The sequence below is a fragment of the Limanda limanda genome, chromosome 20 (assembly GCF_963576545.1).
Source record: "Limanda limanda chromosome 20, fLimLim1.1, whole genome shotgun sequence".
Taxonomy (NCBI): Eukaryota; Metazoa; Chordata; class Actinopteri; order Pleuronectiformes; family Pleuronectidae; genus Limanda; species Limanda limanda.
The window spans coordinates 14,838,291-14,866,186 of record NC_083655.1 but is presented as its reverse complement, the minus strand read 5'-3'; the positions used below and the strand labels follow the sequence as shown (position 1 = coordinate 14,866,186).

Here is a 27,896-nt window from a genome sequence, read left to right as displayed (position 1 = left end):
CCGCGATAACTCTAAACAACTAGTAAAATTATGACTGCGTTGTTTTTAATGTTCCTGTGCAAAATCTTGAGTCTACCTCTGAGTGTATGAAATTTGCTTTATGAATAAATCTACCAGCCTTGCCCTAAGTGGCTGCAGGGTCAGGGAACATGTGGATGATCTTTAGTCTGTATCTTTAAAAGTTTAAAGATGCTTGTGGCATTAACTGGAAACACGTAGTGTGACTGGACAGCTGTGGATATGCAGACTAACTGACTTTTACTGACTGTGATATATATATATATATATATATGTATATATAAATATATGCCATATATTCCTTGCAGCCAAAAAACACATCCAACTACCTTTTTCCTCAGAGTGGCACCATGTAGACTTTATTTCCAGGCCTTATGACATACAGTATCAATAGTACCATACATAAAACCAATAAATAGTGTATAATACTAATTAGCACATTGAAAAAAGGACAAACATTAATATGATACAGGTATATTTTCCAACACGACTAGAGGAGATTTTCATAAAGGACAAATGTTTCGGTCCACACTCCAGGGTCCATGCAAGTGCATGACAGTAGTCCCCACCTCCTCGGGTTGCCTTTGTCAAAACACAACATTATAGGTCATATTAATTTGGCATAAAACCTTTATAATCCAGTCTAGAGTTTACCTGTGTCAATCCACAATGCACTGTCTTCTTTATCTCAGCTTTTTATAACAACTACTGTGTCACTCAATAAAACGATATCTTAAAGTATTTGTCACGGTTTAGAATAGTTTTGGCCTCATTCAAGCGGACATACCATCTATGTTCCCCCCGGTCACGTAAATAAAAAAGTCCAGCAGCTAAACTGTAAAAGTGGACGCTTCCACATTGATCCAGAAACTTGATTATGAGCTTTCTCACACCTCTCCCTTTTCTCCTGTTGTCTCTTTAGTCCACAACCGGACTCTGGCTTCATGTCCAGCTGTACTTCTCTTTCTGTACATGAATTGAGTTGTGTTGCTTGGAAGAAACATGACCACCGTCTGACATGGTGCAAGGAGCATGGCGGGCACTCGGTGGATGGAAAAAGTCCTACACTCATTGGCGGCCTGTTAGTTTGAACGGTGTGGCATGTGTTTTTTTCTGCTTCTATCCATCCAGAGGTTTTCCCAGGTACACCATGGTGACTTCAGTGTTGCCGTACACTGCAGAGACAGCGGGGAATAGGCAGGCTTTGGGAAGTCCACGAAACGCTATTCCAAGAAACTCAAATCCCCTCTCGAAGGCTAACGTCTTGTCATCCATGTCTAGGATCACCCGGATTCTCTCCCCGATCTGTGGACAAACACAATCACATATGTTCGTGTTGGATTAAACAAAGACAGTAAACATGTCTCACTATTCGGATCAATAAGTGCAAATGTTTCGACATCACAGACATCATGCAGACATGGCTCCCGAACCCACCTGATATTTGGGTGCATTGTTACACTGTGGGAAGTTTCCGTTAACCTCCCCATTGTGCAGCAGGTTGTTGTCGACCAGGTTCCAGCCCCAGCTCTGGTCGTCACTGCCCAGCAGAGCCACGTAGCCCTGGCACTGCAGCGACGCCCGCTTCGTGGCGATGCCGATGACTGCCACGGTGCCGAGGGGGCCTTCCCACCAGATCTCCCAGGCATGCCGCCCTTCCAAAAAGCCGATCTTGCCCCGGGCGCCGTCAGTGCTCTGGGCGATGGGGTTGCGGTGCAGGGTGAAGCCGTTCTTCTTCACGTAAACGTTGCGGGAGCAGTCGTGGGAGCTCAGGGCATGTTGATAGGACTTGAGCTGGAGAAGACAGGAGATTGATCAGGTGTGATGATTATGAGTGGTAGTTACAGTTTGTGGTCATGGATATCCTCACATGAAACAGCAGAAGTATGAGGTTTCACTCAGAGCTGGATTTTGCATTTTTAAAAGTTGTAGAATCTGATCCAGTGTTATCAGATCAGCAGGGCTCAAACTGAGGTCAGGGGACCTCCAGGAGTCCTTAAGTGGGATGCACATGGTCCCATGAAAACTAAAACACGTTTTCAAATAAATAAATGTACATTCTATCACTTTCTAGCCTGTGATGTGCAGTTATGAATATGTGCTGCTAGCAACAACAACCTTCTGGTTTAATTATTATTACCCCACAGTCATTTTGTGACTAAACACAAAATCCCATTTAAAAATCTGAGATGAAAACACACAGATTCGTTCAATGCATTATTTACAAGGCTGAACGTGAATCACACAAGGGTCTCCGGGCGGTCAATACTATGGCGTGCAGGCCATTATCCACCACGACCCGTGTAGCTGTTTGCAGAACGGAGGTGTCACTGAACAGGCAGATATACGAGCTGGGGTCCTAAAGTAATCCCTGTTGTCTCCACCGGACACAGAGGGGGTGCACAGGTAGACCTACTTTCCCCTTGTAGGTTAGCAGGTTGCACAGGATGTCAGACCGCAGGGCTTCATCGGTCAGCGCCCGGCTGCAGAGGCTGCGCCACACCTCGCTGTTCTCGTCCGACAGGATGTTGTTCCAGTGCCAGCAGACCAGCGAGCACCGCATCAGGTCGTTCATCTCCAGGTAGGAGAAGATGTGCTCCAGGACCCGGGCCGGCAGCCTCCCGGCCACCCCCGAGCCTCCCCCGGCGGAGGCAGCGTAGGGAGAAGAGCCGGCGGAGCTGCAGCCGGCCGCCGCCGCCGCTGCGCCCCCACAGGAGGAGCCTCCTCCTCCGCCGACGGCTCCGGACATGACTGCCTCGCTCCGCACCGACGACGCCAGCCGACAGAAGAGCTCGAGCTTACACCGCAGAAGTGGCTCCTAACGCGGGTGACATGGCAACATTTCGCTGTGGAATCACACGGAGATCGCAGCGAAACCACAACAGCGCGGACCCCGCTGCCCCGACTCCAATGGCTGAATGGAGGCGATGCGTCAAGGTCCTGGAAGAACAGTGGACCCCACTGTGGTGCTGACAAAGAGACGTGCTAGTTAAACACAACAAGAAGCAGTAAATGTAAGAGTTGTTCACGTTGTGTCAAATCCATTGGAGAAAAGCTGCCGAATAAAGAGAAATCCCCCATCTCGAGTCAAATATATTTTAGGTTCTGTCAGGACCAGAGGGCAGCACTGCGGAAGAGCTGCCACAGAGTAGCAACTGTAGCATTGTAGCATGGTGACAGTTAGCAATATTACAGTGTTGCAGTATAGCAGAGTAGCATGGTGACAATTAGTGTGATACACTGTTACAGTGTTGCAGTATAGCAGAGTAGCATGGTGACAGTGTAGCAGTGACACAGGTTGTAGTCTTACAGTGTTACAAAATATAGTGTTACAGTTGTATATTATAGTCTTACACCTTTGCAGTGTTATCTTGTAGCAGTGATACACTGTAGTGTTGCAGTGAAGCAGTGTAGCATGGTGACGGTGTAGCAATAATATAGTTTGTACTGTAACAGTGTTACATAAATAAAGGGTTACAGTGTTGTATTATAGTCTTACACCTGTACAGTGTTATCTTGTAGCAGTGATGATTTGGCACTCTGATTTCACCATATTACAGTGAAGCAGTGATACAGTTGTGTTACAGGGAAAGTTTCACCGTGTTTTAAACCGTTTACAGCACTGTTTAAAAATACAGTGAAGCAGTGATAGAGTTGTGTTACGGTGACACTTAAGAGTGTCCCATTTAATCAGCATTATAGCATTTCAGTGTAACACTGTCACAAATTCAGTGTAGCAGTGTTAGTGTTACAATTTTATATTATAATAGTGTAACAGTCTGGTCCTACTTTATAACAGTGTGCGCTTGTATAGTGTAACTGTGTTGCAGTGGACCGACACTGAGAGCACAAAGGACCTGGAACCTCATTCAGCCATTGGAGACTCTGAATAATAAATACCAAACAAAAACATTTATATTTTCTGTTTCATAATTGTCTTACATATTGAGCATATATTGGGGAATTAAGAAAAAATAAAAGGTTGTATATGTAAAAACACAATAAAAAAGAAAAAGATTCACCTGATCAGTTGATGTAAAAAAAAAAAAAGGCATAATATTAAATATATATTATTTGTATTGCGGTTTCTCTTTTCTCTCTTTTTTTCACACAACCTGAGACCGAGTCATTTGATGAAGGACATAGGAATGTTTATTGGTTAAATTTTTTCTTTATATAAATGTAATTAAATAAATATAAATGCGGACCACGTGACGCCACTCGGAAGTGACGCGCGGTGCTCAAAAGAGTTGAGCGAAGCATCTGGATCCCAGCAGCGGCAGCAGCGGCTCATCTGACGGCAGAGGACAGAGGACAGAGGGACACCCGGCCGAGACCCGTACAGGTACCGTACCTCACCGGGGGACATCGTGTGCGGGACATAGTGCGGGTTCACCTGTGGTTGTAGGGGGGGAGGGGACCGGCGGTGTTTGCGGGACACGGCGGTGTCTGCGCTGTGTGCTGCGGCCTTGCGGACAGGCTGCCCCCCCCACCCATCTGTCCGCCGCTGGCCCGGGGGATGACGGACCGGGCCGGCGGTGTCCTCCGCGGTGGGACAGGTGTCAGTGTGGACGCAGGGTCCGATGTACCTGCGGGGGATGGGTGTCCTCGGGGCGGCCGCAGTGTGAGGGCCGAGCCCGGCTGGTGGTAACAAAGCCCCGGCCGCGGCCGCTCCGCTCCGCCACTGACAGGTTGCCATCTTTATTCGTGCAGGAGCATAACGTCACCTGTAAACAGCAGCCAGTGTGTGTGTGTCTGTGTGTGTGTGTGTGCGTGTGCGGGTCCCGAGGCTCATCCACTTCGGCCTGTGCTCAGCTATTGCGTTGTGTTCTCTTTGTTGTTGTGAGTTTTTGTGTTGGGACTCATCCTGACACCAGACACCGGAGATCTGCTCGCTGGGCTGCATGTGTGCGTCGCTGCTTTAACCACAGCTAGAGCTGCCGAGTCGAGCCGATTCGTCGATTAGTTGATCAACATATTTGGATTATTGTATAATCACTTTTAAGGCCACAACAATAATGAAAATCACAATAAGATAAAATAAGATTACACTGTATTAACCCCCCCAAAAAGTGTTGTGCCAGCTTGCTGCAGGGTCACAATATATAACAGACTACTGCGAATAATGCAATATAAGTATTTAGTCTAAAAAATATTACTGAAAATAGAAGCATAAGTAGAGAGTGAAAATTAATGCAGTACCTGTAATCGATATAACAGTAAAAAATAAAATAAGTCAGTTCCATGATACAGTGAAAAAAATACTAAACAAAAGTGGCAGTTTTTAGAAATATGATAAAAGTAATGTGGAGTATTGCACATGATATTGAGCATAATATGATGGGGAAATAGTAATATTTTACATAAATAGTAATAGCACATGAATAATAAAATTCCACATGAATAGTAACATGAGCTTCTTCAGTTTGTCAACTGCCTCAATATAATTTTCTTCAGTAGCATGACAACAAAAGTCCAAAACATATCGATATGATGCTTATGCATCGTGTGAGCACAGTGAGGAGGTTTCACATCATCCATCAACCTCAGATTTAAAAATGTTTTGCTGTTTAGCATGTGTTAGTCATTCTCTGCTCATAAAGGAGAACTCAAAACCACCACCTTTACTCAGAGCAAAAAGTAGCCTTTAGACTTAAAATAAATAATAATAACATAAGTATAGATATAGACTCATGTGAATCATTGTATCTTGATATAATTTTTCGCCCAACGGAGCTGCCAAACCTTTATTGTTTTCACCTTCTCAAATATGCAGATTTTTCTTTATCGCATGAGTCTCTTTAGTTTTATTTAACAGGCATTCCCACTATTTTCTGATACATTACTGACAAAATTAATAATTGTTGTAGAAATTGAATGTAGATTAATCAATAATGATAAATAATAATATTAATGATACATCTATATAACAGCACCTTTATAGCCACCCAATGAAACCTTACAATATATCATAAATAGACACATAAAAACAGATGTTAAAATCAATCAATCAATAATGAAAATAATTGTCGGGTTTTATCCTACTGTGAGCTCATATTCTGCCGTGAGGAGATGTTCCCCTTTAGCTGAAACAAGTTACTTTCAACTCACTACACAGTTAGTGGTTCATTTAATCTTTAATATTTATCTGAAAAGTGATGTAACAGTGTTTGTCGCAGCACAGAGACAAACCTCTACACGAGTTATCTTCTACTAATGAGCATCATGTGGAGCAGATGTCAGAGTTGCCTCTGGCAACAGAGCAAAGAAAGTTGTGTAATGCAAAACGTAGAAGTGAATGACTGAAACTGTGTTTTACTGAACTGAAACTTATTTGATAAATTGCAGTTTACAGAATGTCAACAATGGCTAAAAACAGTGAGATGTTTATGGAACAGAGCTGGTTTTTACATTTTAAACTAAGCTCTGCAGTGGGTGCTCTGGCAGAGCCACGCCTTGCTCTTGCACTGTGTTAAATTAGGCATACCATGCAAAACACAAGACCAGCTTTCACGAAATAGTTGTAATTCCAGTAATGAATATGTGTGAACAAATAAACGCACAAAGTAAGTGTTACCTGGCAAGGTCATCCCCAACAAGCCCAGTCCTCACTGGACCCGTCACCACAGAATTAGATCATGTGCTCAGTCAATTATAAACCGTCTCATCGCTGAAAGATAAAAACTGACTGTATTAGAGCTGTGGATCCTTTAGCACCTGGACTAGTGATCGACTGATTAATAAACTGTCTGCAGCCATTGAATATGATTTCTGTACAGTGAACCTCTGATCGACCTTAATCGTCTCTAGTGAGGAAAAGCTAGGTGTAGTTAGAAATCAGTTAGCTAAGGTAGCTAAGTCAGAGCTGGGGATCAGGTCCAAAGTGAAAAACACATTTGTCGATCACTTCTCGAGACCAATAGACATATGTCCATTCATCCGTCTGTCCATCTGTAATCATTTACTTTGTGCAATTCAGGGAAAAAAAAACCCACTTCTTTGTAATGCTAATCAGGTAGTGGAGTGGTAACCTGTGTTATTTTAGATTCCTTGAAATTCTAAATTTTCCTTGTATTACCATGGCAACGATTTAGACCCAAGCCAAACTGAGAGTTGGCTCTCAACTCAAAACGTTTCATTGATAAGCAGCAGAGAGATGCCTCCGAGCGTTCTGTTTACAGGGTGAGGATAAGAGGGGAATCATTTATGGAGAGAACAAAGACTCAAAGAATTGTCCCAACTGTGTTGTACATGATCTAAAAGTGACACATAAGATTTGAAGACACTTATCTATGGTTACGCACAAATAATTGTGCATTTGTTAGTCGTCATTTTACATGTTTTATCTATTTGCTCTTCATAATAACCTGGGCTGAATTACAGCATCGCTCAATACTCTGCAACCGCAAGCTAGGGAATATACATAAATGTTATGTTATGTTAAAAATATGAAAATGAATGAAGGGCACATCTTGTGAATCCATAAAATTCCCACTTTACATCCCCGTATATTTACTGTTTATGGCCTTCTTGTTGTAACAGGATTTATTCATCTTTAAATACTATTATGGAAATCAGGAAAAGGGGCCTTTGGCTTGAAATCCTTTTTTATTTGTGTAGGCTGTATAGAATTTGGCAAGGATAATCAATGAATTAATGATAAAAGCTTTTTCCTCAATTTTTCTGTCATGGTTCCAGAATTGTGAGAGTAGGTTGACACTGCCAGAAAAGATAGGTTACCATTTCAGATTGAACTGTGCAAAAAGTAAGATAAATATTGGTCTTAGTCTTAAATTGTGTGTAAATTGTGGTGGGATAGTTTTGTGTAGAGAAATGTCCATGCACCGGATCCTGCTTACTGAGCAGTTCTTCATCTCACCAGCAGCTCAGCACGCTCTGTTCCAGATGTCTCGGTGGTCGGTGGATGATAGAGCCATTAACGCAAATTACAAAATACATAAACACTGTTGTATCTGATTCGATGTGGAGAAACAGCTGGGCAGTTAAATCGCACATGGTTTGATTAGGATCAACACCGACTGATTTGTTGTATGTGAAGTCAAAGCTCTTATATCATTCTAGCCGACTGTGTTTATTATGTTTTCCTACCATTTTTCCTTCTTGATATCTGAGGATGAAAGTTTTCTGGAAACGTGGAGAACCGCTCGTGGATCAGTGTTGGATTCATACGTTTTCCTCATGGATCATTGAATCGATGATGCATCAGTGGGGCTTCAAATAAAGCGAATACAGTGACACCTGGTGGTCTGTTACACTCATAGCAGCAGTCTCCTGTTAGCTTTTTTAGTCTGAGACCTTTTGTTCAGAAGTGCTGCTGTCAGGGGCGTTTCTAGGATTGAAAGAAAGGGGGGGCTTAGCCCCTGAGGATGCTGAATGTCTGCGCGCGCAGACATTTGGGGCTCATTTGGGGCTGCGGATATCCATTGTTTCAGACAGTTCATAGATTGGTTAAATCAGAAAGAGTGTGATTTTTCTCTGTATCTTTGCTTGCATTCATTCAGTATAAGTTAACAGAAGTTATTTGTCACCTCTGCTAAAGAATCTTCTTATATCCATCTGGTCAATGAATTGGATGATATACCGGTACAATAGCGTTATGAGGGACACTATGCCATTTAGTTTTCACTAGCATTAACTGATTATAAACAACAACATTCTATAGGCACTGATATTATAATTTTAAAATACTAGAGATAGATATTAATGCAAAAATAGAGAGCTGTCGAAAGTTATTTCTTACATTTCAAATTTGCTCGTTCACACTCCTGCTCACTGGAGACATTTTCTAACGAAATAGCTAGCTTAGTGTTAACATAGCTCGTTACAATATTCCCTTTCATTTGCCTCAAGTAAACCTTAATTTAAGCAGGTAACAATTGTTAACAACTACAGATAGCCACATTCTGTAACTACCTGTACTTACAATTTCACTCCGTGCATCATTTACTATGAGCTAAACTCCTTGGCTGTAATCCTGCTGTCTTGATGAGAGACGTTACCTGGCAGAGTGAGAAAGCCAGCGCAGCAGCGATGCAGACTCCCCAAGGTCCTAGAACCCGGTCTTTTATAGTTAAGTATGATGAGAGGCTGTTGGATTGTAATTTGAAGGTGGAGAAAACATACAAACCAGAAATGCACTCACTTATGTAGCATGTTAGAGTTATAAATAACTTGTCCATGTGTAAAACAATAGTTTAATTTAAAAAAAATTTTTTTAAAAAATCCCCAAAATTATTTGTGGGGGCTGAAGAACATTTTAGGGAGGCTTCAGCCCCCCTAAAACAGGCCTAACGACGCCCCTGGCTGCTGTTATTGTGCTGAATGATATAATACACAAGAATATAAATTATGTTGTTACTTAATATAAATCTACCTTACTGGTGTCGTCTGGGCCCAGTGTCACAGTTTCTGTAGCATGGTCTTTATCATAAGATCTGACTACTTGTATGTCACAAGGTATCAGGTGGAAATGTTTTCTTATTTAAGGTGATGTCCTTCTTGTCTACATCTTCATATTTCTCTGAAGTTTCAGTGTCGTCTCTCTATCTCTGCCTTGCATTCAGTTTAACATGTTTTAAAATAATACTGTGCTTCTCTCTGCAGCACCTGTGAGAACGTGACCAGAATGAATCCTGTTTACAGCCCTTCCCCAACAGGGGTTCCCTTCACCAATACCAAAGGTTTAGGCTACCCAGGTAATCATTTAAATCCATTTAAAGACTCAAATATCTCAACTCCAGGAAAATATCCTCAAGTAAAAAACATAAAATCCCTTTTTGTCTCTCTCTGTCTTTCTCTTTGTTCATGGCAGCTGGATTCCCTGTTGGCTACGCAGCTGCTCCAGCGTACAATCCAAACATCTACGCAGGGGCAAACGCAGCCTTCCCGGGTGGTAAGAAGAGTGTTTTAATTAAGATAGTGGCGATTAATGCTTTACACATACTCACATTATTCCACTTCATTAAATTGATCAAATTCAACATGATTTTCCAATGATTTTTATCTTAATACACTGTAAGGGTACCATAGAAGAGTAGAGGATAACTTTTCCTCACACTACAACTAGGGATGCACCGATCCGCTTTTTTCACCTCCGATACCGATATCTGAGGTTTAGTATCGGCCGATACCGATCCGATACTTATTAAACAGTCGGATTCCCCTGGTCCGCACCAGTTCTGAGTCAGCTGCTAGGCGCCAGCCGAGGCGCACCGCCGGAGGGGCACCCCCGCGCGACCGGAAGGGTTCCCCCCCGGACCGGAGTGTTCCCCCAGCGGGCGACGTAGCTGAGGTGATCCCCGAGAAGGGCCCGACACGCGTCCAGAGTCGTCGCCGGTGCGGAAGGCGGGCCGTTGGAGGGGACCGGGTACGGCGGTCGGCAGCGGCGGCGACTCTGGACGCGTGTCGGGCCCTTCTCGGGGATCACCTCAGCTACGTCGCCCGCTGGGGGCCCCTCCAGCAGACACCACCCCGCGGTCCCAAGAAAATGAGAAAAAGCCCCCCGCACCAGCGACACCGTGAGGCGCCAATGGACCCCACCAGTGTGCTGTTAAACTAAATCGGCCTTTAAGGTCGATTTATACTCTGCTTTTTACGGACGCACGCACGCACGCGAGCGACGCAACACGCCCTCGCGTACTTGCGGGGGGCGTGTTGCGGCTTGCGTGCGTCAGCCAATTTTTCTGACTATACGACAAAGCGACGCGAGCCTCACGCAGCCCGGAAGGCTTGTGATTGGTCTGCTTACTACATCCCGTCCGGAGTCGCATTTCCGGTTTCATACCCGGAAACTGCGGAAACCACGGAAGATTTAGAAGAACGAATATGGACCAAAATAGAAGAGCACTTGGCAGAAAAGATCCGAAACCATGTCCACTAGTATAACCCGTCACTAACCGGCGGATTTGTCCGCCAGAAAAAGGCTCTGAGGAGCCGCTGTGGCGATGTCAATAAACGTGTGCCACACACGAAGAAGAGCCGACTTCAACAACAAACATTACTCCGCCTAGTGGTCTGGCGGTGAATTGCGTTGCAACACGCGCAACTGTGGGGGAACTATAAACCAAAACGAGTCCGTAGAAGCTGCGTGCGTGCGTAAAAAACGACTATAAATCGGCCTTAAGTGACACGGAGGAGCTGATCCTTTCGCTCGCTGCATTTTGTAAACACGGCGTGTTGCTTGCGTATGACGTCACTCACAGCGCACAGCATAGAATTACACTGAATAGATCCGCCGATATGGATCGGCCCATTGTCACCGATACCGATCTAGAAATTTCTTCAATATCGGTACCGATACCGATACAAATATCGGATCGGTGCATCCCTAACTACAACGATGTCTCACCTTCTACACATTGTTAAGTCCTATGAGGCAAAATTGGATTTGCAAATGTATGCAATACAAACTAATTTGTATTTGATCCCACTGCCAAGGTCCAACGGTCAGTCAATCAACCTGCGCACCTATGAGTCTGATTATTATTTTGTTTTTTTTCAGCAAAATACAGGATTTATTTGGAGAAAATATTAAAACAATGTTTAAGAAAGTGATTCTTGGATCTGCCCCTTTGTCTGGATCCACAACAAGTCCAGTGGCTTCTTTCCTGGCATTTATCCCATCCTTTCACCAAGTTTCTACAAATATAAGTTTTAGTCCTTAGATTACAAGCCAAAGTGCTCTTAGTTGTCATGTGACTCTCCTTTATAGACACAATAATCATTTGAACCGCATTATGATCATATCACATCAGAGGAGGACGACACAGAGTACTACATTTGAAAAAATCAAATCATTCCAGCTGCTCTTCAACCACAACCTGAGACTAGATTGAAGAGACAGCACATTTAAAACCTGCAGCACTAACAGCGTCTCCCTCGCTCTCCAGGTTTCGCTCCGGGCACTCCTTTCAAAATGTCCTGCTCTCCCAACTCAGGGACAGTCCCACCATACTCCGCCTCACCCAACCCCTACCCTTCTGCTGTCTACCCTGTCAGGAGCACCTACCCGCAACAGAACCCATATGCACAGGTCAGTACGCCTTCAGTTTCTTGTCATGTTGACGGACCCTGGTCTCCCTGGTTACCCTCTGTGTTTTCAGCCGTAACACGCTGCTCTGTGCTTCTGTGATCCAGGCGTTAACACCCTCACAACAGCAGGCCATGTACTACACCCAGCCGCTGTACGCCGCACCGCCTCATGTGATCCATCACACGACGGTGGTCCAGCCGAACGGGATGCCTGCCATGTATGCCCCGACCATGCCTCACCACCGCAACGGCGTCGCCATGGGGATGGTAGCAGGCACCACCATGGCCATGTCCGCTGGTGAGCCACAGTGTTTTCATACGTCTTAAGTCAAGTCACTTGAATCATTCTAAATATTTGATTTGACATTATTGTGGATTTATGCTCTAAACATGAACCAATTTTTTTTTTAATATTACTTCAGATATAAGCAATATCCAAAAGTCACCACTTCTTCACCACCTCTGCGTCTCCACTGATTGTCTGGATGTTTTCTCTGCTAAAAAATGTATTTGGAGAAGGTGATTTCACACATGTAGTGTTTGGCGACGGCTGACTGAACGCCGATTTGGCTCAGACTTTGGGCTTTTGTTTGCGAGTTCCAAAATATGTTGGCAACTCAAAAATCAGGCTGAGTATAATCTAGTGTGAACAAGGTATAAGAGATCAATGGATATCTAAGCAGGAAGATACAGAGCTGTGCTTGAAGAGAACTTAATGAGGTGGAGAAGATTTATTCTTTCCCTTCTCTAATATCCTTGTATCTCATGTTTTATGACAAATATTATTTAAAGAAATCTTCTGCTCTCCCTCTGCTCTTCAGGGACGTTGTTGACATCTCCATCACCAGCATCTGTTGCCCCCCACCAGATGCCCACATATCGGACTCCCGGCACACCCAGCTACAGCTACGTGCCGCCACAGTGGTGAAGAGAGGGAAGCGTGAGTATGATGTGCTCATCCGAAACATGTCACCAAAGTCAAGCGTGGATTTCGACATCATACTAGCGCGTGTTGTTCTCTCTGCAGGTCAGGAGATGGTAGATATGCATTCACACTCTACTCCAGTGTTTTTTGCTCTCGGCGAAGACCTGCTCTGCCAGAGTTTGCAACCAGTTACTCCTCTTCCAGCATAATGTGAATCTTAAAACCCAACTACATACGGAGAGGGCGCCATTCAGACAAGGAGGTGGTGAAGAATCGGCCCTGTCCCCATTATCCTCTTCCCCTCTTCCCCTTAACGGAATACGACTGCATCCCACGCCACACCCCAGCGCCAGCACCTACGACCTGCTGCATATCTCACATCAAACAGCCCCCATGCAAACCTGTTTTTGTGGACTGTCATGCAGGTTTTTATAGCTTCAACTCTTTTACGTGGTGAAAAGGGAGTTTTTTTAATTTTTATTTGGGGTACACCTATGATGTTGAATGCATGTGTACATATAGCTATATGAAGTAATGCTAGCTCAATCTACCTGCAGTGACAGATGCAAAATCAACAAAAAGGCACACATCCAAAGGAACTAAAAAGAAAAGTAATAATCTCCGATGCTGAATCACCAGTGACCATGTCTTGTATGTGAAATAAGAAAAGACGAGAAATGTTTGTTCATGCAAAAACATACCTGCGCACTCAAGTGCAGACTAAACTGTGCTATTTTCACTGCTTTGTGTTTTGGTGAGTGACGCTAGTTTTTATTGTTTCTTTCAGCGATGCGGCGTAATGCATTGTCATGTCTTACCTTTTTTTTTGTGTTTTAGGAGAAAGATGGGACTTTGAGTTTGTGCCTTCGACTGATGGCCATTCCAATAATTAGTCGCTTTACGCATGTTTTATTTCTGCTGTCCCGTTACACGCTTTAGGACAAACTGCGTTAACTTTTGCAAAAGTCTGGAGCAGCTTTTGATCCCTGCTTGAAACGCTTTGGGTGACTTAAAGTATTCACTTATTTTAGCAACAAGTATTCTGGGTTTGGGTGCGAGCAGAGGATGTTTTTAAAAAAATCATTTGCAACCATTGAATGAGTAGGAACAGAGCTGTGTGTGTGTGAGGGTGGGTGTATGTGTGTGTGTGTTAGACGACTAAAATATAACCCATTAAAATAGTGCCATACAGCTCAACATGAATATTCAACCTACATGTCATTTAGTTCTTAGGTCTGAAGCACTACATCTTTTAATCGCTGCTAAATGTGGACATGTTAGGAAATAATAATGATAATAGTAATGGTCAAACATACAATTTGTGATTAGCACTACTGAGTAAAGGCACTAATTATTAAAAACAGTTAAGATATTTGACCTTTTTGACATTGCTTACCTCAAGGTTCCAGGCTGACCCACCAACATCACTGTTTCAGACATGCTTTTCTATGTTGCCTCAGTCACCTCAGTTTAACGATCTGTTTTGTAAATGTTACTTTTGTGATTTTGGTTCGTGTTTTGTATTCTAAAGAAAGACCAAAAATAAAAACAAATATAAGAATAAGCTGTGTTTTCCATTTTTTGTGTTATTGGGTATTTTTTGGCACCAAACAGTACCAGATATGAAGCGTCAAGACCCTGTGCAGGAAAAACAAACAAATGGTATTTTCTGGAGGGATTATGCACAATGGTTAAACTTGATAATAAATCCAGTTATATATTTTTCTCCCTGTACAGGTCATGGATGTGTTATAAAACATGTTAGAAGATATATAATTATAATAAATAAATAATTATTGTTTTCCAGAGAGACTCATACAATGCAAATAATCAATAATGCTACATATAATATGATATGATACAATTCCACATTTAGCATTTAGTTTCATACGTGACAACATTGATTACTAAAAAATTGTATTTAGAGTTAGTAATCTACATGCATCCGAAATAATCAAAACACGTGCAATCACATGCATCCAGTTAAACCATTCCCTGGAAATAAAAAGGAATATATCCAATAAAGAAAAATGAAAATAGAAAAGTGGAAAATAAATAAAACGCAAGTTCCCACTTGTCCTGAACGCAGCACACTTGACGTACATAGAATGGGCGGGGCTTAAGACAGGAAGTGATAGAGTTGCACTCACAACAGAAGAAGAGGGAGTTTTTCCCAGCATGCAGCGGGACGCGGCAGTTTTTGATCTTGTAGCAGATGTAACAAGAAGAAGAGCTGAGTTCATTTTAACAACATGTCAGCGTGTTTGTTTGGAAGCTGATAAACTACGAGTTTTGACGTCGTCAAGGTGTAAGTGTTATTTAATTCTACATTCGTTCAAAGCTTCTGTTTGTTTACATCCCGATGAAATGGTTGAATTAACAGCAAGAAGGAGCAGAACCGCCATTAGTGTAAAGTTAAACACTGACAAACAGAATGAATGGTGTTTGTCCGTCATTTGTCATTAATTCTCGTAATTCCCAAGAAATGAAAATAACCAACCCATTATGTTTGAAACTCACAGGAAGTGGTTTGAAAACATGGCCACTGTTTTCTCATTGCATTTCCCCTTATTTTAACGGTGTGGATAAACCTGTTCTGTGTTCTGTGGAATAGAAGCTACTGTCTGGGTGGGAGGGTGGGAGTCACCTCCTGAGGGGCCACAGGCTTAAAGATCCCTTCTTGGGGCCCCACTGTTGGGGCTGGCATCCAGAAAACAACCAGGACTAGAGAGATAGTCATTTATTAACTATAGAGTAATGTGGCTCAGCAGATTAGGCCTCTTTTGAACCTGTAAAAGTGCAGACACATCGAAATCTACTCGGCAGGTGATTGGATGAATAATCTGATGTTAAAAACATGGGAGACTACAGATGTATCGGATTTACAATCATGAAAACGCACACACTAGCCACTCACTAGGCGTTTAAAGCCACAATGGCTATGTCTGAAATCACCCACTCTTTTATGGAGAAGTTTCAGTGAGCTTATCGGCAAAAGAATAACACTTTATGACACTACTTGGTCATTTCTCTGGGTCAGTATACACATCATTGTCACAAGATTATGACGTACAACAACAATGTCGGTGTAAAATCCCACACTGAATTTTAAATGTTTATTTTACACTTTAGAAGCATATCACCCATTCGCCATCCCAATAATACTACACCACTGGGTCAGATTGTCTCCCACTTCAAACTGTAAATATCAAAAATGTTTTTTGGGAGGAGCTAAATCGCTCCAGCTATCTTCCTGATTATCTGCTACTGTTTGCAGTAACTTCAGTAGATTAAGAATATTTTTTTCTTCGGTGTGGTTCTTTGTTCTTCCTTTATTTAAGAAATACTCTCCAGTTGTGAGGATGAGCAGCCCAGGACCGAGCAGTGGGACAAACAGAGCAGCTGAACTCTTTGAGGACCTGTGGAGGCAGCTTGGAGAGTGCCACCAGAATTCTCTTCAAGGTGACCCCATCATGTGCTGCAAGCATATGTGAATTTTCTTACCTGGTTCCTGTCGATTTTCAGATGCAAAAAAAAAATTCACTTACAGGTTTGGTGCATTTGTTTTGCTTTTATTTTTCAGAACTGGGGGAAAAAGTGGTCAAGTTGAAGAAGGAGCGCCATTTGTAAGTACTGTTTGGCTCTGCCTCTTACAGAAAATCATGGTGAAGATAATAACACAAGTATTTTAAACCTGAGCTTCATGAAATTATTTATGTCCAGTTTATTACAGAGTTTCTACACACAAGCATGGAAAGATGTGTCCATAAAATATGTTATGGAAATTACACGTATGAACAAGTTTGTGTTTACAGGTTAATTAAAATGTTAAAGAAATAGGGTAAAAAGAAAACAAATTTCTCATAGTTGTTGATTTGTCCGACGAGTCATGTATGAAAAATAACAGCATAGAATCCTGAAATGTGAGGAGCTAGAGACCTTCACTTTTTTGTACTTCAAATCTGTAACAATTAATCATTGACTGAAACGGATTTTGTTGATCGATTAATCATTTGATGATTTTGTTTGATTTCTGCAGAGATGCTCAGAGGCTTGAGGTGTTTCACAGTCGCAACCAGCAGCTGAAGGAGCAGAACACAAGCCTGAAGGATGCCATCAGCCTCCTGGAGGAAAGGTAACTACTCTCAGTCCAGGTTAAGTTCAAACTGTATGAAACCATGGAACAGAGAGAGCGACTCTGTTCACTGTTTCCAGGCTCCGAGCAGGAGAATGTGATCGATGTGCCGTGTTAGAGGAGAACCTGAAAAACGACCAGGAACAGAATCTGCGTCTCATCGCTGAACTGAGTGAGTCAACTCATTGTAATTGTTCTTATTCCACTGTCACATGGAGCAGTGACTATATGAGAGATTAACATTGTGCCTGTTGTAAATAATAATAGTAATAATAATAACACTTTATTTATTCTGTGCTTAAGAAGAAGCACCTCAAGCCTCTGAGCATCTCTGCAGAAATCAAAACAAAATCAAACAAATGATTAATCGATCAACAAAATCCATTTCAGTCAATGATTAATTGTTACACATTTGTACAAAAAAGTAAAGGTCTCTAGCTCCTCACATTTTAGGATTCTATGCTGTTGTTTTTCATACATGACTCGTCGGACAAATCAACAGAAGAAATAGAAGAAATAAAGCGGTCGTTTTCTGCTGAGCCACCAGCACTAACATTAAAAAACACTTTTCCTCTGAGATATCTCAACATCTGCAGGATGGATTGGCTCAAGGTGTCAGCCTCCATGTTGACTGCACAATGACTTTTCCTCCAGTTCCTCTCGACAAAATATAGATTAGTCGAATACGCTGACACCTGCTGGGAAATGTGTTCCACAGAGAATGAAAGAAATGGTCTGAAGGATGAAAACAGAAAACTACAAGCTGAAGTGCAGAACTTAAAGATGTCTTGGTAAGATTTTTACTACAAACATTTTGGTTTGACATTGTATATATGCTCAAATAAATGAGATAAAATGTTTTATATTCTGTAGGACAGCCACAAATCCTGCAGTTGTTTCATTTCTGATCCGGTTTTCCTCCGTACGTTTCTACAGGAGCACTGGTTTAATAATCAAGTCATTAATCTGTTGTTCTGCACAGTGAGTCTAAGGTCTCAGCTAGTTGTTGCTGTGTCTCTATTGCTTCTTCAGCTCAGAGCTCCAGCGGGCCTCATCCCCAGAACAGGAGGAAGGCATCATCCCAGACTCACCAGTAATGGCGAGCTCGCTGCCCGTGGCGAACAGACTGAAGAAACGTAAAAATATGGACAAAAGCCGGCGCCTTCAATACACAGAACGGCCTCTAATGCAGATCAACAACTCGCTCTTCAGTGGTCAGTCTGCTTCGACGTATATTTCAACATGTAACGCCCTCGTCTGTTTTCTGAATCCCCCCCCGCCGCTGGGTGTCATGTCCTCAATCTCGTTTTGTTCTTGTCGTTTTAGAGCTGAATAAGAAGCCTGTTGATGCCGCAAAGAATCCTGGAAGAGCAGAAGTGCTTGTACCCAACACATGTGTCCTGGACTTGTCCCAGATCTCAAGTACGAGTTCGTCCCCTGTACTCTCTAGTATCACTGTTGTTTTAGAACTAACAGGACTCGTAGTTTCTAAGAGAACAGAAACAGAAAACTAACGTCACACAGAATTTCCTCCCTTGAACTTCTTGACGACTTGGTTTGCCCTTTCGTCTTGTCACAATTCTGACATTCGTTTTGCAGCACCATGCAACACTTATCGGTACAAACGTCACATCAGCTAAATTCGCACTGATCTGATTACATCCTGGTGTTAGGTAGAGCCAGCTCTTTACTCAGAGAGTGGAGACTAATGAATGACTTTAATAGTGAAATAAATACTGCCATAATTTATTTTAATCAAGCTGCTGTCATTGATTTGGACTCAGGAGCTTGACTCCTGGTCCTGTGGTGTTGTTACTGTGGTTTGAACACGTCCCTGTGTCCTTTCAGACGATGTAAATCCTGATAGAGACGACGTGGTCGCAGAAACATGCAGCTTTGATCTTCTGGTCAAGCATCACATGGTAGGTAGGACTTATACAGCTGCAGCCTAATCATTATGTATCTTTTTAAAACAATATTTAAATCTGAACCTAGACAGTGTCACTCATCTGGTTATTTATCCTCTCCTCAGAAAAGTGAAGTGCCTCCAGCGCAGCAGAGAAGCTTGAAGCCTCCCTGGAAAAACAACGTTTCTTTAAAGTAAGTACTGTTGGTGAAAGAAATATTCAGATCCTTTACTCTTTCAAAATACTAATAACGCCAGGTGAAAGTTAGAAGTAAAAGCTTATTTGATTAAAAAAGTTCAAAAGTATGTAAGTATAATCAGCAAAATATGAATAAAAAACCCACACCAGTAACAGCCATGTTGGTTCTCGTGTCTAAAGACCCTGTGGCTCCTCCTCCACACTGATTCACAGTCCAGACTCCACTTCGGAGAGTTCCCTGTCTCTCCTCCCCCGAGTCAAGAGGTTTTCAGTGGACAGCTCCATTCAAAATGCCAAAAGGAAGAAGGAGGAAATTCAGAGGAAAGAGGACATCAAACACGGGACCCAGGAGCGGGTGGACGCACAGAAGGAAGGAAAACACATAGAACCCGAAGTGATCAAGCGCACCTCCACACCTAATCAAAGTCTCATGAAGCAGCCACCGGACAGCAAGGATAAAGAGAGACAGGTGTTGTACAGGAACCAATTGTAGTTCCTTCGCTTCTATATCCTGTTACTTATATGTTTACATAGGTTCTATGTTATCTGTTCAACAGGTTAATTCAGGGCAAAAGGAGCCCAATGTTTTTCCTGCAAGTCCAGCTTTCAAGAAACCAGACGAGAGGTGTAAAGGATCGGGGGACGGGGTTGGGAGGAGAAGACACGCATCACATGTCCAACATGAAGCAGAGAATGGCGAGTTGCCGTCCTTCACAGTGGAAATCTTTTGAATCTTGTCTCTGAGTGTTCTGAGTATCCATTCAGTTGATTTTAACGTGACTGTGCTGACTTGTGGTCCCGCAGCTGAAAAGAAATACAAGGTGGAGCCCATGTGGAGCATTGACCCTGCGCTCGCCCTGTCCATGTACGACAGCGAGCAGAGAGGAGGAGACGAGGTACAGTCACATCACCTCACATTGTTTGTAAAACTTTGTCTTCTGTCATTCTGTCGTATATAAAGGCAAATATCCTGCTAGTTGTCAGGTGTCAACCAGCGGCTGCTGCTCCTGGTTGTTCATGAAGGTTTTCTGTGATCAGCACAAGTCTTAACCTTTAATGAAACCTTGAAAAACAGCATCTGGATTTACTGGATATATGAAACCTCACACGGGTTTTGTTTGTCTTTTAGCAAACAGAGGAGCAGTGTCATGGAGAACTCGAGGACACCGACTGCACTTGGGTTAGTCACAGTTTACTCCAGGGACGGGGAGAGAATGACCAAGACAGAGAGGACAGTGCTACAGGTAAAAACACCAACCAAAACTTTTGGAACTAGGTTGGCTCTCAGAGAGTGCACACCTCCACCAAACACCAATAGTCCCCACAGGAAACGACATTTACCTATATTCAAGGGATCTGCACCAGATTACACACACTCATAAATGTCAGTCCCCTAAACATGTCCGATATTTATTTAAATAAAATCTAGGTTTACTGTATGAATTATTCTCGGAGAAATGTTGAAAAACATCCTTTTAGGTTATTCCTGGATCTACACCATCATTTATTGGAAACTTCCTTGGCCCATGTCCCATCCTTCCACCACTTTACCTAGTGTGGAAATCCATTCTGTTGTTTTTATTGAATGTTAAAATCAAGCCAACACACAACAAACTGAAAGGGGTTAAAACATCTTCCTTGGTGGAGGTAATAACAATCGAGATCATGAGCACAAGTTGATTCTGTCAGTGCAGAAAATGAAAACGTTGTTATAAACCATCTTGAATGCGCTAAGTAACAGTTTCATTCTTCTTCGTCTCCAGGACTCGGCGGAAAGGCGAATGACAGTTTGGACATGATGTTTGACACTTCGGCTAATGGGGAATACAAGTCTTTCACCTGTTCACACGTAGGCCAAAGCCAGCACTGTGGTGATGGGGATGATGATGATGATGATGATGAAGAAGAAGAGGAGGAAGAAGAAGAAAAGGACAATGGTAGGTTTCATACTAATAGTAACTTTGTGAGTCATCATGTAATTAATCAGAAGAAGTCAGCTCTTGAACATAGCTTGTTTGTTTCCTTGAACAGAACGAGATGCTCCTGAAAACTCTCCAAGTCAAAGCAAATCACGGTGAGCCAGTCAGACGTCCACTTGCATTTCTATATTTCATGCTTTGTCATATTTGATGGTGAACAGATAAAGGGAGAAAGAAAAGACTGGAGCTGAGGTTTGTCAGTTTCTCACAGCCTGAATTTTCTCTCTGGCTCAGACAACCAACATTTGCACATGTGGTGGTAGTTCGCAAGAAAGACGAGAGAAGAAAACTGAAGGGCACGACCTGCAAGGAATGTGACATTGTAAGTATTTTCATTATAGAGTAAAAAATGTTTTAATATTGATCCTTTCTTTTTTTTAAGTATATTTATTTTTCTTCCAGTATTACGCTCATCTCTCAGAGGAGGAAAAGCAGAAGAAGTTGTCCGCCTGCTCGAGGCACCGCTTTCTTTACATTCCTCCTTCTACTCCGGAAAACTTCTGGGAAGTTGGATTCCCATCCACACAAACATGCATTGATAGAGGTAACAATCCAGTACAGTATGGTAGTGGTGCACTCTCACACCCTGGTGCTTTAGATGAGGAAAATCAACGCATTATCTGGTAGACTGAGATAAATAGGGACAGAGCAACAAATGAATGTTTAACATTTCTGTCTTGTGATGTCTTTTTGAGGCCTTTAACATGCTTGATAACCTTGCACACATGCACATCCTGTCAGGCGGAAATTGAAACACTTTTCTCCTTGTTTTCAAAGGTTACATCAATGAGGAGAAGAAGCCTCAGGTTCGCTCACGGAGAAGAACACCCTTAAATGCTTTTTTCTCCCAAAAGCAGAAGAGCTGAAGAAGTTTGACTACATCTACAGCAAGTGAATAACATGAGAAGTTTATTACTGTATTAAAACTGCTCTGAGGACAGTGAAGCTGTCACCTGACTGTACAGACTGTAGATACTATGTGTGCTTGTGATGTGATTAGATAAATAAAAGTTACTATTTGCCTTAAGAGGTTTGGAAACGCCACTTTTCTTCATTCAAGTAGATTGAACATAATTAAATATTTCACACAAGCCGTTTTCAGACAGGAAAAGTTCCAGAAAAGGTCTGAAGCTACTGACTCTGACATTTGAACTGTCACATACAGCCCCTCCGGATAATTTCAGGAAAATTAGTTCACTAATCACACGTTAAGATGTTTAGAGAATGTCTCTTCTACAGTGAAACCTCCTTCCAGATCCGGATATTTTCAGACAGACAATATATTACAGAGATCATTTTATTTGGTCAGCAGGTTAAACACCAAAGATTAGAAAAGTGAAAAAATATAAACATGTTCTCTTCATTGAAGTGAAAGCTGCTGTTTGTCAAAGCTGAGGTTCTCTGTCAGAATACACCAGCAGGGCCTCCCCGACATGACTGAGCAGCACACTGCAACCACATAACAACATGAGCAGTTAACATCAACAGCAGGTTCAGAAGAATTCATGTGGGTCTGATGGGTTTGTAGGTTCCAGAAAAGTTGAATTTCAAACATAATCTCACAAAAAGTAGTAAAAAGTTGGACAGGAGAATCTGAACAGTGAGGCATTTTGTAAAAGTTAAGTTTAGTTAGTATAGCATATGAGTTATTTGAAAGAATAATTATCCTGATAATGCACATTCAGTAGGGACACTACTTCATCACAGAACCTAAACATTAGCCTGCAGGGAATAAAAGCACCTGAGAAACTCACCAAATCAGAGATGGAGTGTTTATTTTCATGGAGAAAACCAAAGGAGAGAGGCACATGGCAGTAACCTGGGAGCAAAGGATGAACAAATGCAGTTAGGGTTATCTTGATAATCTGGTTTTATCTGAATTGAAATCACATAACCAGCTTTGGTGTCAAATTGAAAAATAATTATACTAATCCTGTCACCGCAAACAAAGTATTATAATTAAATATGAATAGAAACGTGATTGATATTCACCTTTGATATAAAACACCAGATCCTAAAGTGCTCGAGGGAGATTCCACTCTTTAGTTTGACGGTGGCCAACAGCAGAAGAAACCCCAGCACGGCGCTGTGGACCACACACTGTAATCAAAAACTAGAACTGACCTCAAAATACATAATACAAACACTGTCAAATCCCTAACTATATAGAGACAACAACAATTGTAATTATAATTATTATGACATTCAATATTTAGAACACTGCTTACAAAGTTTTTTCCTGAAGAAAAAAGAGTAGAAATAAAATCAAAAATCCACCCATGTATTTTCTATTTTCATCCTGTAAAACTAAGGACATTATTTCCTAGAGCCATTGTTCCTGGAGGATTTTGATAAATACAATGAAATAAATATAGATGCAGTGCTCAGTGCTGATTAATTATAAAGACACAAAGCTAAGAAATACCTGGCACAGCAGCCACAGTGAAACGTGTAGGACTGAAGGGAGGGGAACTCCATGGCAGCCATGAGGTCGCCTGCAGGGAAACCATGTAGTGATGCACTGTGAAAGTGAAATGAGAAATGATGGGAAGCATCAGCCGAGGGGCCTCCTACCTGTAGGATGAGCAGCAGCAGCCAGCAGCAGAACACTGAGAGGAAAAGATCAAATCAGCCACTGACAACAACTGAAGCTGCACCAGCTGGCACTTTTATCTACTGATATCAAAGGAGGCATGTTCTGCTCATATTCAGGTTTTTAATTTTAATTTGGATTATTTAACCTTGACATGTTTTGATGTTTTTTGCTCACATACAGCACATCTGGAAAATGTCGGGAAAAAATCATTAGCATGTCAGAAACCAGCCTTCGAGTAGTTCTTTCTTACCTGCACAGGTAGTTGATGCACTGTATTTCAAGGTCACTAAAATGAAAGAAATAAAAAGATCAGCGGTGAGTGAGACAGTGTCAGTGAACTGGTTTGACGACTTTAATAAAGTGTAGAGTCTGTACTTAATGTGAGAAAAGGATAGGGAACATACCTTAAATTACTGGGCTTGTAATGAACTTGAATCACCCGGTATGCACCTGAAACATGAATCAGAACATCTCCTGCTTCAGACTTCTGGACATTCTCTATTTTTAGTTAATCATTTACTTAATTTGATAAGTAACTCTTGTATATCTAATTCAGATATTCCCTCTGATGTGTAAGAACCAGACCAGTGATGGGAAGAGAGTCTAGTACATTCTCATTTTCACATGCTGACGACTTTCAATCCATTTTCAACAGCAGAGAAGATCAAACAGACTTTACTCACCGACACAGAACAGATGAGCAACAGCCCACAGGTACCCACTGTTGTCAAACTACAAAGGGAAAAGGTGAAGTCGACACTATAAAAACACTGATGATGGACTGCTTATGAGAAATTCATCATTTGATTCCAATGTATTTTTACCTGAGGGTCATAGAGGGGAAGGTTGATGGCTGAAAGCAGCATGAAGCAGATGCTGTGAGAAGAAAAACATTTTAAGCTTCAGGGAACTTTTTATTATCATACTTTGGATTTTTTAATATCTGTTTATCTGTAGTTATCACTGTTGCTTTTATGTACATTTTATGTAACTTTATGTGAGGACTGAAGAGGAAAGTATTTGTGCACTTGTGTCGTGTGAAAGAAACAAAAAGCACAAACCTGATAAATGTCATCCAGCGCATCTTCTGTAGTTGGAAAGAGAGAGGATGATGATGATGAGCGGTTTGTCACAGAGCTGTACATGATTATATCGTAGACTGTCTATATAGATGGACGACACATCTCCACTTCCTCCCACTGGCCAGAAATGAAGCTAAAACATCCCGGATACTAATGACGGCGCCATCTTGCCCCAATGCAATCATTAGGAGCCAGAGTCGGTGCAGCAGCGACCAGGAGATGGAGCTGTGGTGTCAAGGTCATATTGATACATGCACTCACCAATGGTGAAGTCCGTCTCGGCTGTCAATCACAATATTTCACCCTATTTTTTATAGCATCGAATAAGTCATCAAAACTAAATTTATCCAAACACTTGAATATAACTCTATAATTACCTAAAATTACATAAACTTTGGGAAAATTCAATTTGCCTTTTTAGTTTGGTCCATGTCCCACACACTAACATGGATGAGGATTGATTTAGAAGCTATACCGCAGCCAGCCACCAGTGAGTGATCGAGATGCTGTGTCTTCTCTTTTGAGGAGCTTTCCTGTCGTCCGTCTTTATGCACAGTCTATGGTTCAAATATAAAGTGCAGGTTCTTACCTCTCTACGAACAACCTTCAGAATTGTGTAGCTAACAACATGAGAGGAATTCTGGAGTGTGAAGAAAAAAGGGATTTCCTGCAAGGGGAGAGAAAACACGCACTTCCCTTATAACAGTGCTGCAGCCACCTGATTCGTCCAATACTGAGAATTGCCTCCTCAGTCTTTTACATCCTTTATGAATACCATGATTTTAACTGTCTGAGGTTTTTGGACGTACAATGTGTGATAAGGCTCTGGATCCAGCATATATGTTTCCTACGAACAGGAGGGAGGCCGGGAGCCAGGGCAGAGCTGCCGATCTGTAACACAACGTTAAAACATATCACACCAAGGAAAGAGTCAGCATGCACCTGGTTATGAATCCCTTGAGTCTCCCAGCAGTACCTGGTGATGCGGCTCATCTCCACCCATTCCAGCTTCCAGAAGAGCAGGAGAAGAAGAGCCCCGATGAACGTCTGCCATCTGAGGACAAGATTTTTGTCTCGTAAGTGAACATAAACAATAATTTTCATAGACTCTTTATAAAGATGGACAACATGACCCCAAAGCGTTCTACACCTAGTGGCTGGCTGCAGCATTGGCCATAAATTATTTTAAAGGACATGGCAAAAACTTAGATGTTTCAAATGTGTTTTCTGTCATTTTAGGTAGTTCTTATCACACAGATGTTCAAGTGTTAATTTTTCAAATATATTTGGTTATAATTTGACATTTGATGCTTTAAAAAAAATAAAATATTAAAATACGGCACAAGATGGCAGCATTCGTATTTAGAATATTTATAGTGGGAGGAATTGGATGCAGATTCTAAATCACCTACAGAAACAATTGTTTACTATATTGGTAATTTATCCAAAATCTTAACTTTTCTTTATTTTCTGCCAATTTAGAGACAAAATGAAGAGAATCACACACTGCAGCCAAATAAAATGAACAGATTTCTTTCTCAGCAACAACATTTGACCTTTAAAGACACTGGCAGCAGGTTTATTAACATTTCAGCCCATAATGACCGTGACAGGATTCAGGTACTCACCCTTGAAATAACGTTGGATATGTGAATTTTAACACAGAAAGGACAAACTGAAAAAAGAGGGGAAAAAACAATTAGATCCAAGTAATTGTCTTATCTTCATTATAAACTGCAGTGACACTTCATCACTTATTAAATCATATCATTGATCTACCTCATGTTTGGAAGATCTAGTGTTTTATCAAGTGTTTTTCGTTCTCTGCTTATAAAGAAGAGATTTAAACAGAAACCTTCACTCAGTCATTAAACTTTAAATAAACTAGAACAGATCTCAGTAGAGAGCAAACATCCGCCAAGGCCCCCCTGTCCCCTTTAAGTCAACAAACCAAATTGCACACACTCAAAGGTTCATATCAGTTTCCTAAGTGCGTCAGATTTGAATCCGTCTAGTAGTTTTCATGCAATGCTGCTAACAAACAAACAAACAAACAAACAAACAAACAAACGCAGATGAAAACATCACCTTATTGGCTAAGGTTATAATATTATCGCGATAAATATAGGTGTATTATCGACGATATTAATCGATTATCGATTATCAACCAACAACTTTTGTGTTAACTTGTTGCTTTTCACTTCCTGTTTGTGTTCACCCTGCTGCTCTGATGAGCCACAATCTGATCCTGAATCGATCTAAAGTGACAGTTATTGCTGGTTATTGATTATTGATGACGTATTGGTCTCAGTCCCCCCCCCCCTCCCCCTATGAGGGACTTTGTGCAGCGGTGAAGAGTTGAAGAAGTGGCACAGCGGTGATGACGGGATGTAGTGCGGGGTTCGAACTCCACTCTCACCTTGTTGGTGAAGTAAGACACCACGAAGACGAGGCTGAAGACGCAGCCGCTGATGTGACGTCTCCACGACATGATGACCCCTGGAGGGACATGATCATGGTCCGATCCCCTGCGTGTTGGCCCCGATGAAAGTACGCAACACGCACATCTGCACACAAACTTCCCTGCACGCAGACACGTCACCACAAAGATCGTCTATGCACCGCAGCCTCCCTGATCTTTACATACTCCCACGCCCAGAAGCCCGAGGTCTTACTCCACATGAATCTCCTGATTCGATTAATCGGACATTTGCATATAGCAGCATGTTCCTCCACAAATCAAAAAAACGAATTTACAAAAAAATCCAGGATGAATTAACACCTGTTGCATCAAATCATGTTTTTATTCTGTATCACAACTTGGCTAAAAAAACTACACTTGTTTTAATATAAATAAATTGAGTAGAACAAGATTACATAATGAATATATGGAGTTACATGAGTTCAGTGCAGATGACATTAAACTTCTTCAGGGTGTGAACAAAAACATCTGACATCTCACTGGAAATGAGTTAACTTTTCCTTTTTTTCTGAGAGGCACTGTT

At 41.9% G+C, this 27,896-nt stretch overlaps 4 protein-coding genes across 5 annotated transcripts; 2 read left to right on the top strand and 2 right to left on the bottom strand.

The window, feature by feature from the left end:
• Positions 1–359: 359 nt before the first annotated feature.
• fbxo45 (F-box protein 45) lies at positions 360–2,919 on the bottom strand. Its single transcript, XM_061093911.1, has 3 exons — positions 2,435–2,919; positions 1,456–1,812; positions 360–1,323 (listed from the first exon to the last, which is right to left on the bottom strand). The coding sequence occupies exons 1-3, from the start codon at positions 2,765–2,767 to the stop codon at positions 1,138–1,140; spliced, it is 876 nt and encodes a 291-aa protein (XP_060949894.1). The 5' UTR covers positions 2,768–2,919; the 3' UTR covers positions 360–1,137.
• Positions 2,920–4,267: 1,348 nt separating this feature from the next.
• fam168b (family with sequence similarity 168 member B) lies at positions 4,268–14,558 on the top strand. The gene is made up of 7 exons (XM_061093557.1): positions 4,268–4,363; positions 9,643–9,734; positions 9,851–9,931; positions 11,928–12,070; positions 12,175–12,367; positions 12,891–13,009; positions 13,097–14,558. Exons 2-6 carry the CDS (start codon positions 9,665–9,667, stop codon positions 12,995–12,997), a joined length of 594 nt encoding a protein of 197 aa, XP_060949540.1. The 5' UTR covers positions 4,268–4,363; positions 9,643–9,664; the 3' UTR covers positions 12,998–13,009; positions 13,097–14,558.
• A 634-nt stretch (positions 14,559–15,192) lies between these two features.
• rbbp8 (retinoblastoma binding protein 8) lies at positions 15,193–22,240 on the top strand. The gene is made up of 19 exons (XM_061093523.1): positions 15,193–15,302; positions 16,336–16,456; positions 16,578–16,620; positions 17,034–17,129; positions 17,210–17,301; positions 17,848–17,920; positions 18,162–18,343; positions 18,456–18,551; positions 18,978–19,051; positions 19,162–19,229; positions 19,415–19,703; positions 19,792–19,930; positions 20,039–20,130; positions 20,364–20,478; positions 20,998–21,171; positions 21,266–21,308; positions 21,448–21,535; positions 21,616–21,757; positions 21,991–22,240. Exons 2-19 carry the CDS (start codon positions 16,357–16,359, stop codon positions 22,077–22,079), a joined length of 1,995 nt encoding a protein of 664 aa, XP_060949506.1. The 5' UTR covers positions 15,193–15,302; positions 16,336–16,356; the 3' UTR covers positions 22,080–22,240.
• Positions 22,241–22,496: 256 nt separating this feature from the next.
• LOC133026622 (transmembrane protein 241) lies at positions 22,497–27,497 on the bottom strand. Of its 2 annotated transcripts, XM_061093521.1 has the most exons (15): positions 27,311–27,497; positions 26,520–26,566; positions 25,868–25,945; positions 25,701–25,782; positions 25,481–25,558; positions 24,871–24,896; positions 24,634–24,685; positions 24,493–24,541; positions 24,214–24,259; positions 24,060–24,095; positions 23,788–23,822; positions 23,639–23,708; positions 23,206–23,299; positions 22,968–23,032; positions 22,497–22,662 (listed from the first exon to the last, which is right to left on the bottom strand). In XM_061093521.1, the coding sequence occupies exons 1-15, from the start codon at positions 27,380–27,382 to the stop codon at positions 22,599–22,601; spliced, it is 894 nt and encodes a 297-aa protein (XP_060949504.1). In that variant the 5' UTR covers positions 27,383–27,497; the 3' UTR covers positions 22,497–22,598. The 2 variants fall into 2 exon arrangements, 1 of the variants encoding a protein (XP_060949504.1); XR_009683218.1 differs by lacking the exon at positions 22,497–22,662 and having other exon boundaries at positions 23,206–23,313.
• Positions 27,498–27,896: the final 399 nt, after the last annotated feature.

What these genes read in the sequence shown, in the direction of transcription:
- LOC133026622 (XM_061093521.1), bottom strand. Translation starts at nt 27,382, where the DNA reads ATGTCGTGGAGACGTCACATCAGCGGCTGCGTCTTCAGCCTCGTCTTC. An exon ending in TGAAGGTTGTTCGTAGAGAG is followed by an intron (nt 24,897 to 25,480) that starts GTAAGAACCTGC and finishes TTCCAACTACAG; the next exon opens with AAGATGCGCTGGATGACATT. An exon ending in TGCTGCTGCTCATCCTACAG is followed by an intron (nt 23,709 to 23,787) that starts GTAGGAGGCCCC and finishes GTTTCCCTGCAG; the next exon opens with GCGACCTCATGGCTGCCATG.
- rbbp8 (XM_061093523.1), top strand. Translation starts at nt 16,357, where the DNA reads ATGAGCAGCCCAGGACCGAGCAGTGGGACAAACAGAGCAGCTGAACTC. An exon ending in CCAACATGAAGCAGAGAATG is followed by an intron (nt 19,931 to 20,038) that starts GCGAGTTGCCGT and finishes GTGGTCCCGCAG; the next exon opens with CTGAAAAGAAATACAAGGTG. An exon ending in CCAAGTCAAAGCAAATCACG is followed by an intron (nt 21,309 to 21,447) that starts GTGAGCCAGTCA and finishes TCTCTGGCTCAG; the next exon opens with ACAACCAACATTTGCACATG.
- fbxo45 (XM_061093911.1), bottom strand. Translation starts at nt 2,767, where the DNA reads ATGTCCGGAGCCGTCGGCGGAGGAGGAGGCTCCTCCTGTGGGGGCGCA. An exon ending in TGCTAACCTACAAGGGGAAA is followed by an intron (nt 1,813 to 2,434) that starts GTAGGTCTACCT and finishes TGTCTTCTCCAG; the next exon opens with CTCAAGTCCTATCAACATGC. An exon ending in ACAATGCACCCAAATATCAG is followed by an intron (nt 1,324 to 1,455) that starts GTGGGTTCGGGA and finishes GTTTGTCCACAG; the next exon opens with ATCGGGGAGAGAATCCGGGT.
- fam168b (XM_061093557.1), top strand. Translation starts at nt 9,665, where the DNA reads ATGAATCCTGTTTACAGCCCTTCCCCAACAGGGGTTCCCTTCACCAAT. An exon ending in CAAAGGTTTAGGCTACCCAG is followed by an intron (nt 9,735 to 9,850) that starts GTAATCATTTAA and finishes TGTTCATGGCAG; the next exon opens with CTGGATTCCCTGTTGGCTAC. An exon ending in AAACGCAGCCTTCCCGGGTG is followed by an intron (nt 9,932 to 11,927) that starts GTAAGAAGAGTG and finishes CTCGCTCTCCAG; the next exon opens with GTTTCGCTCCGGGCACTCCT.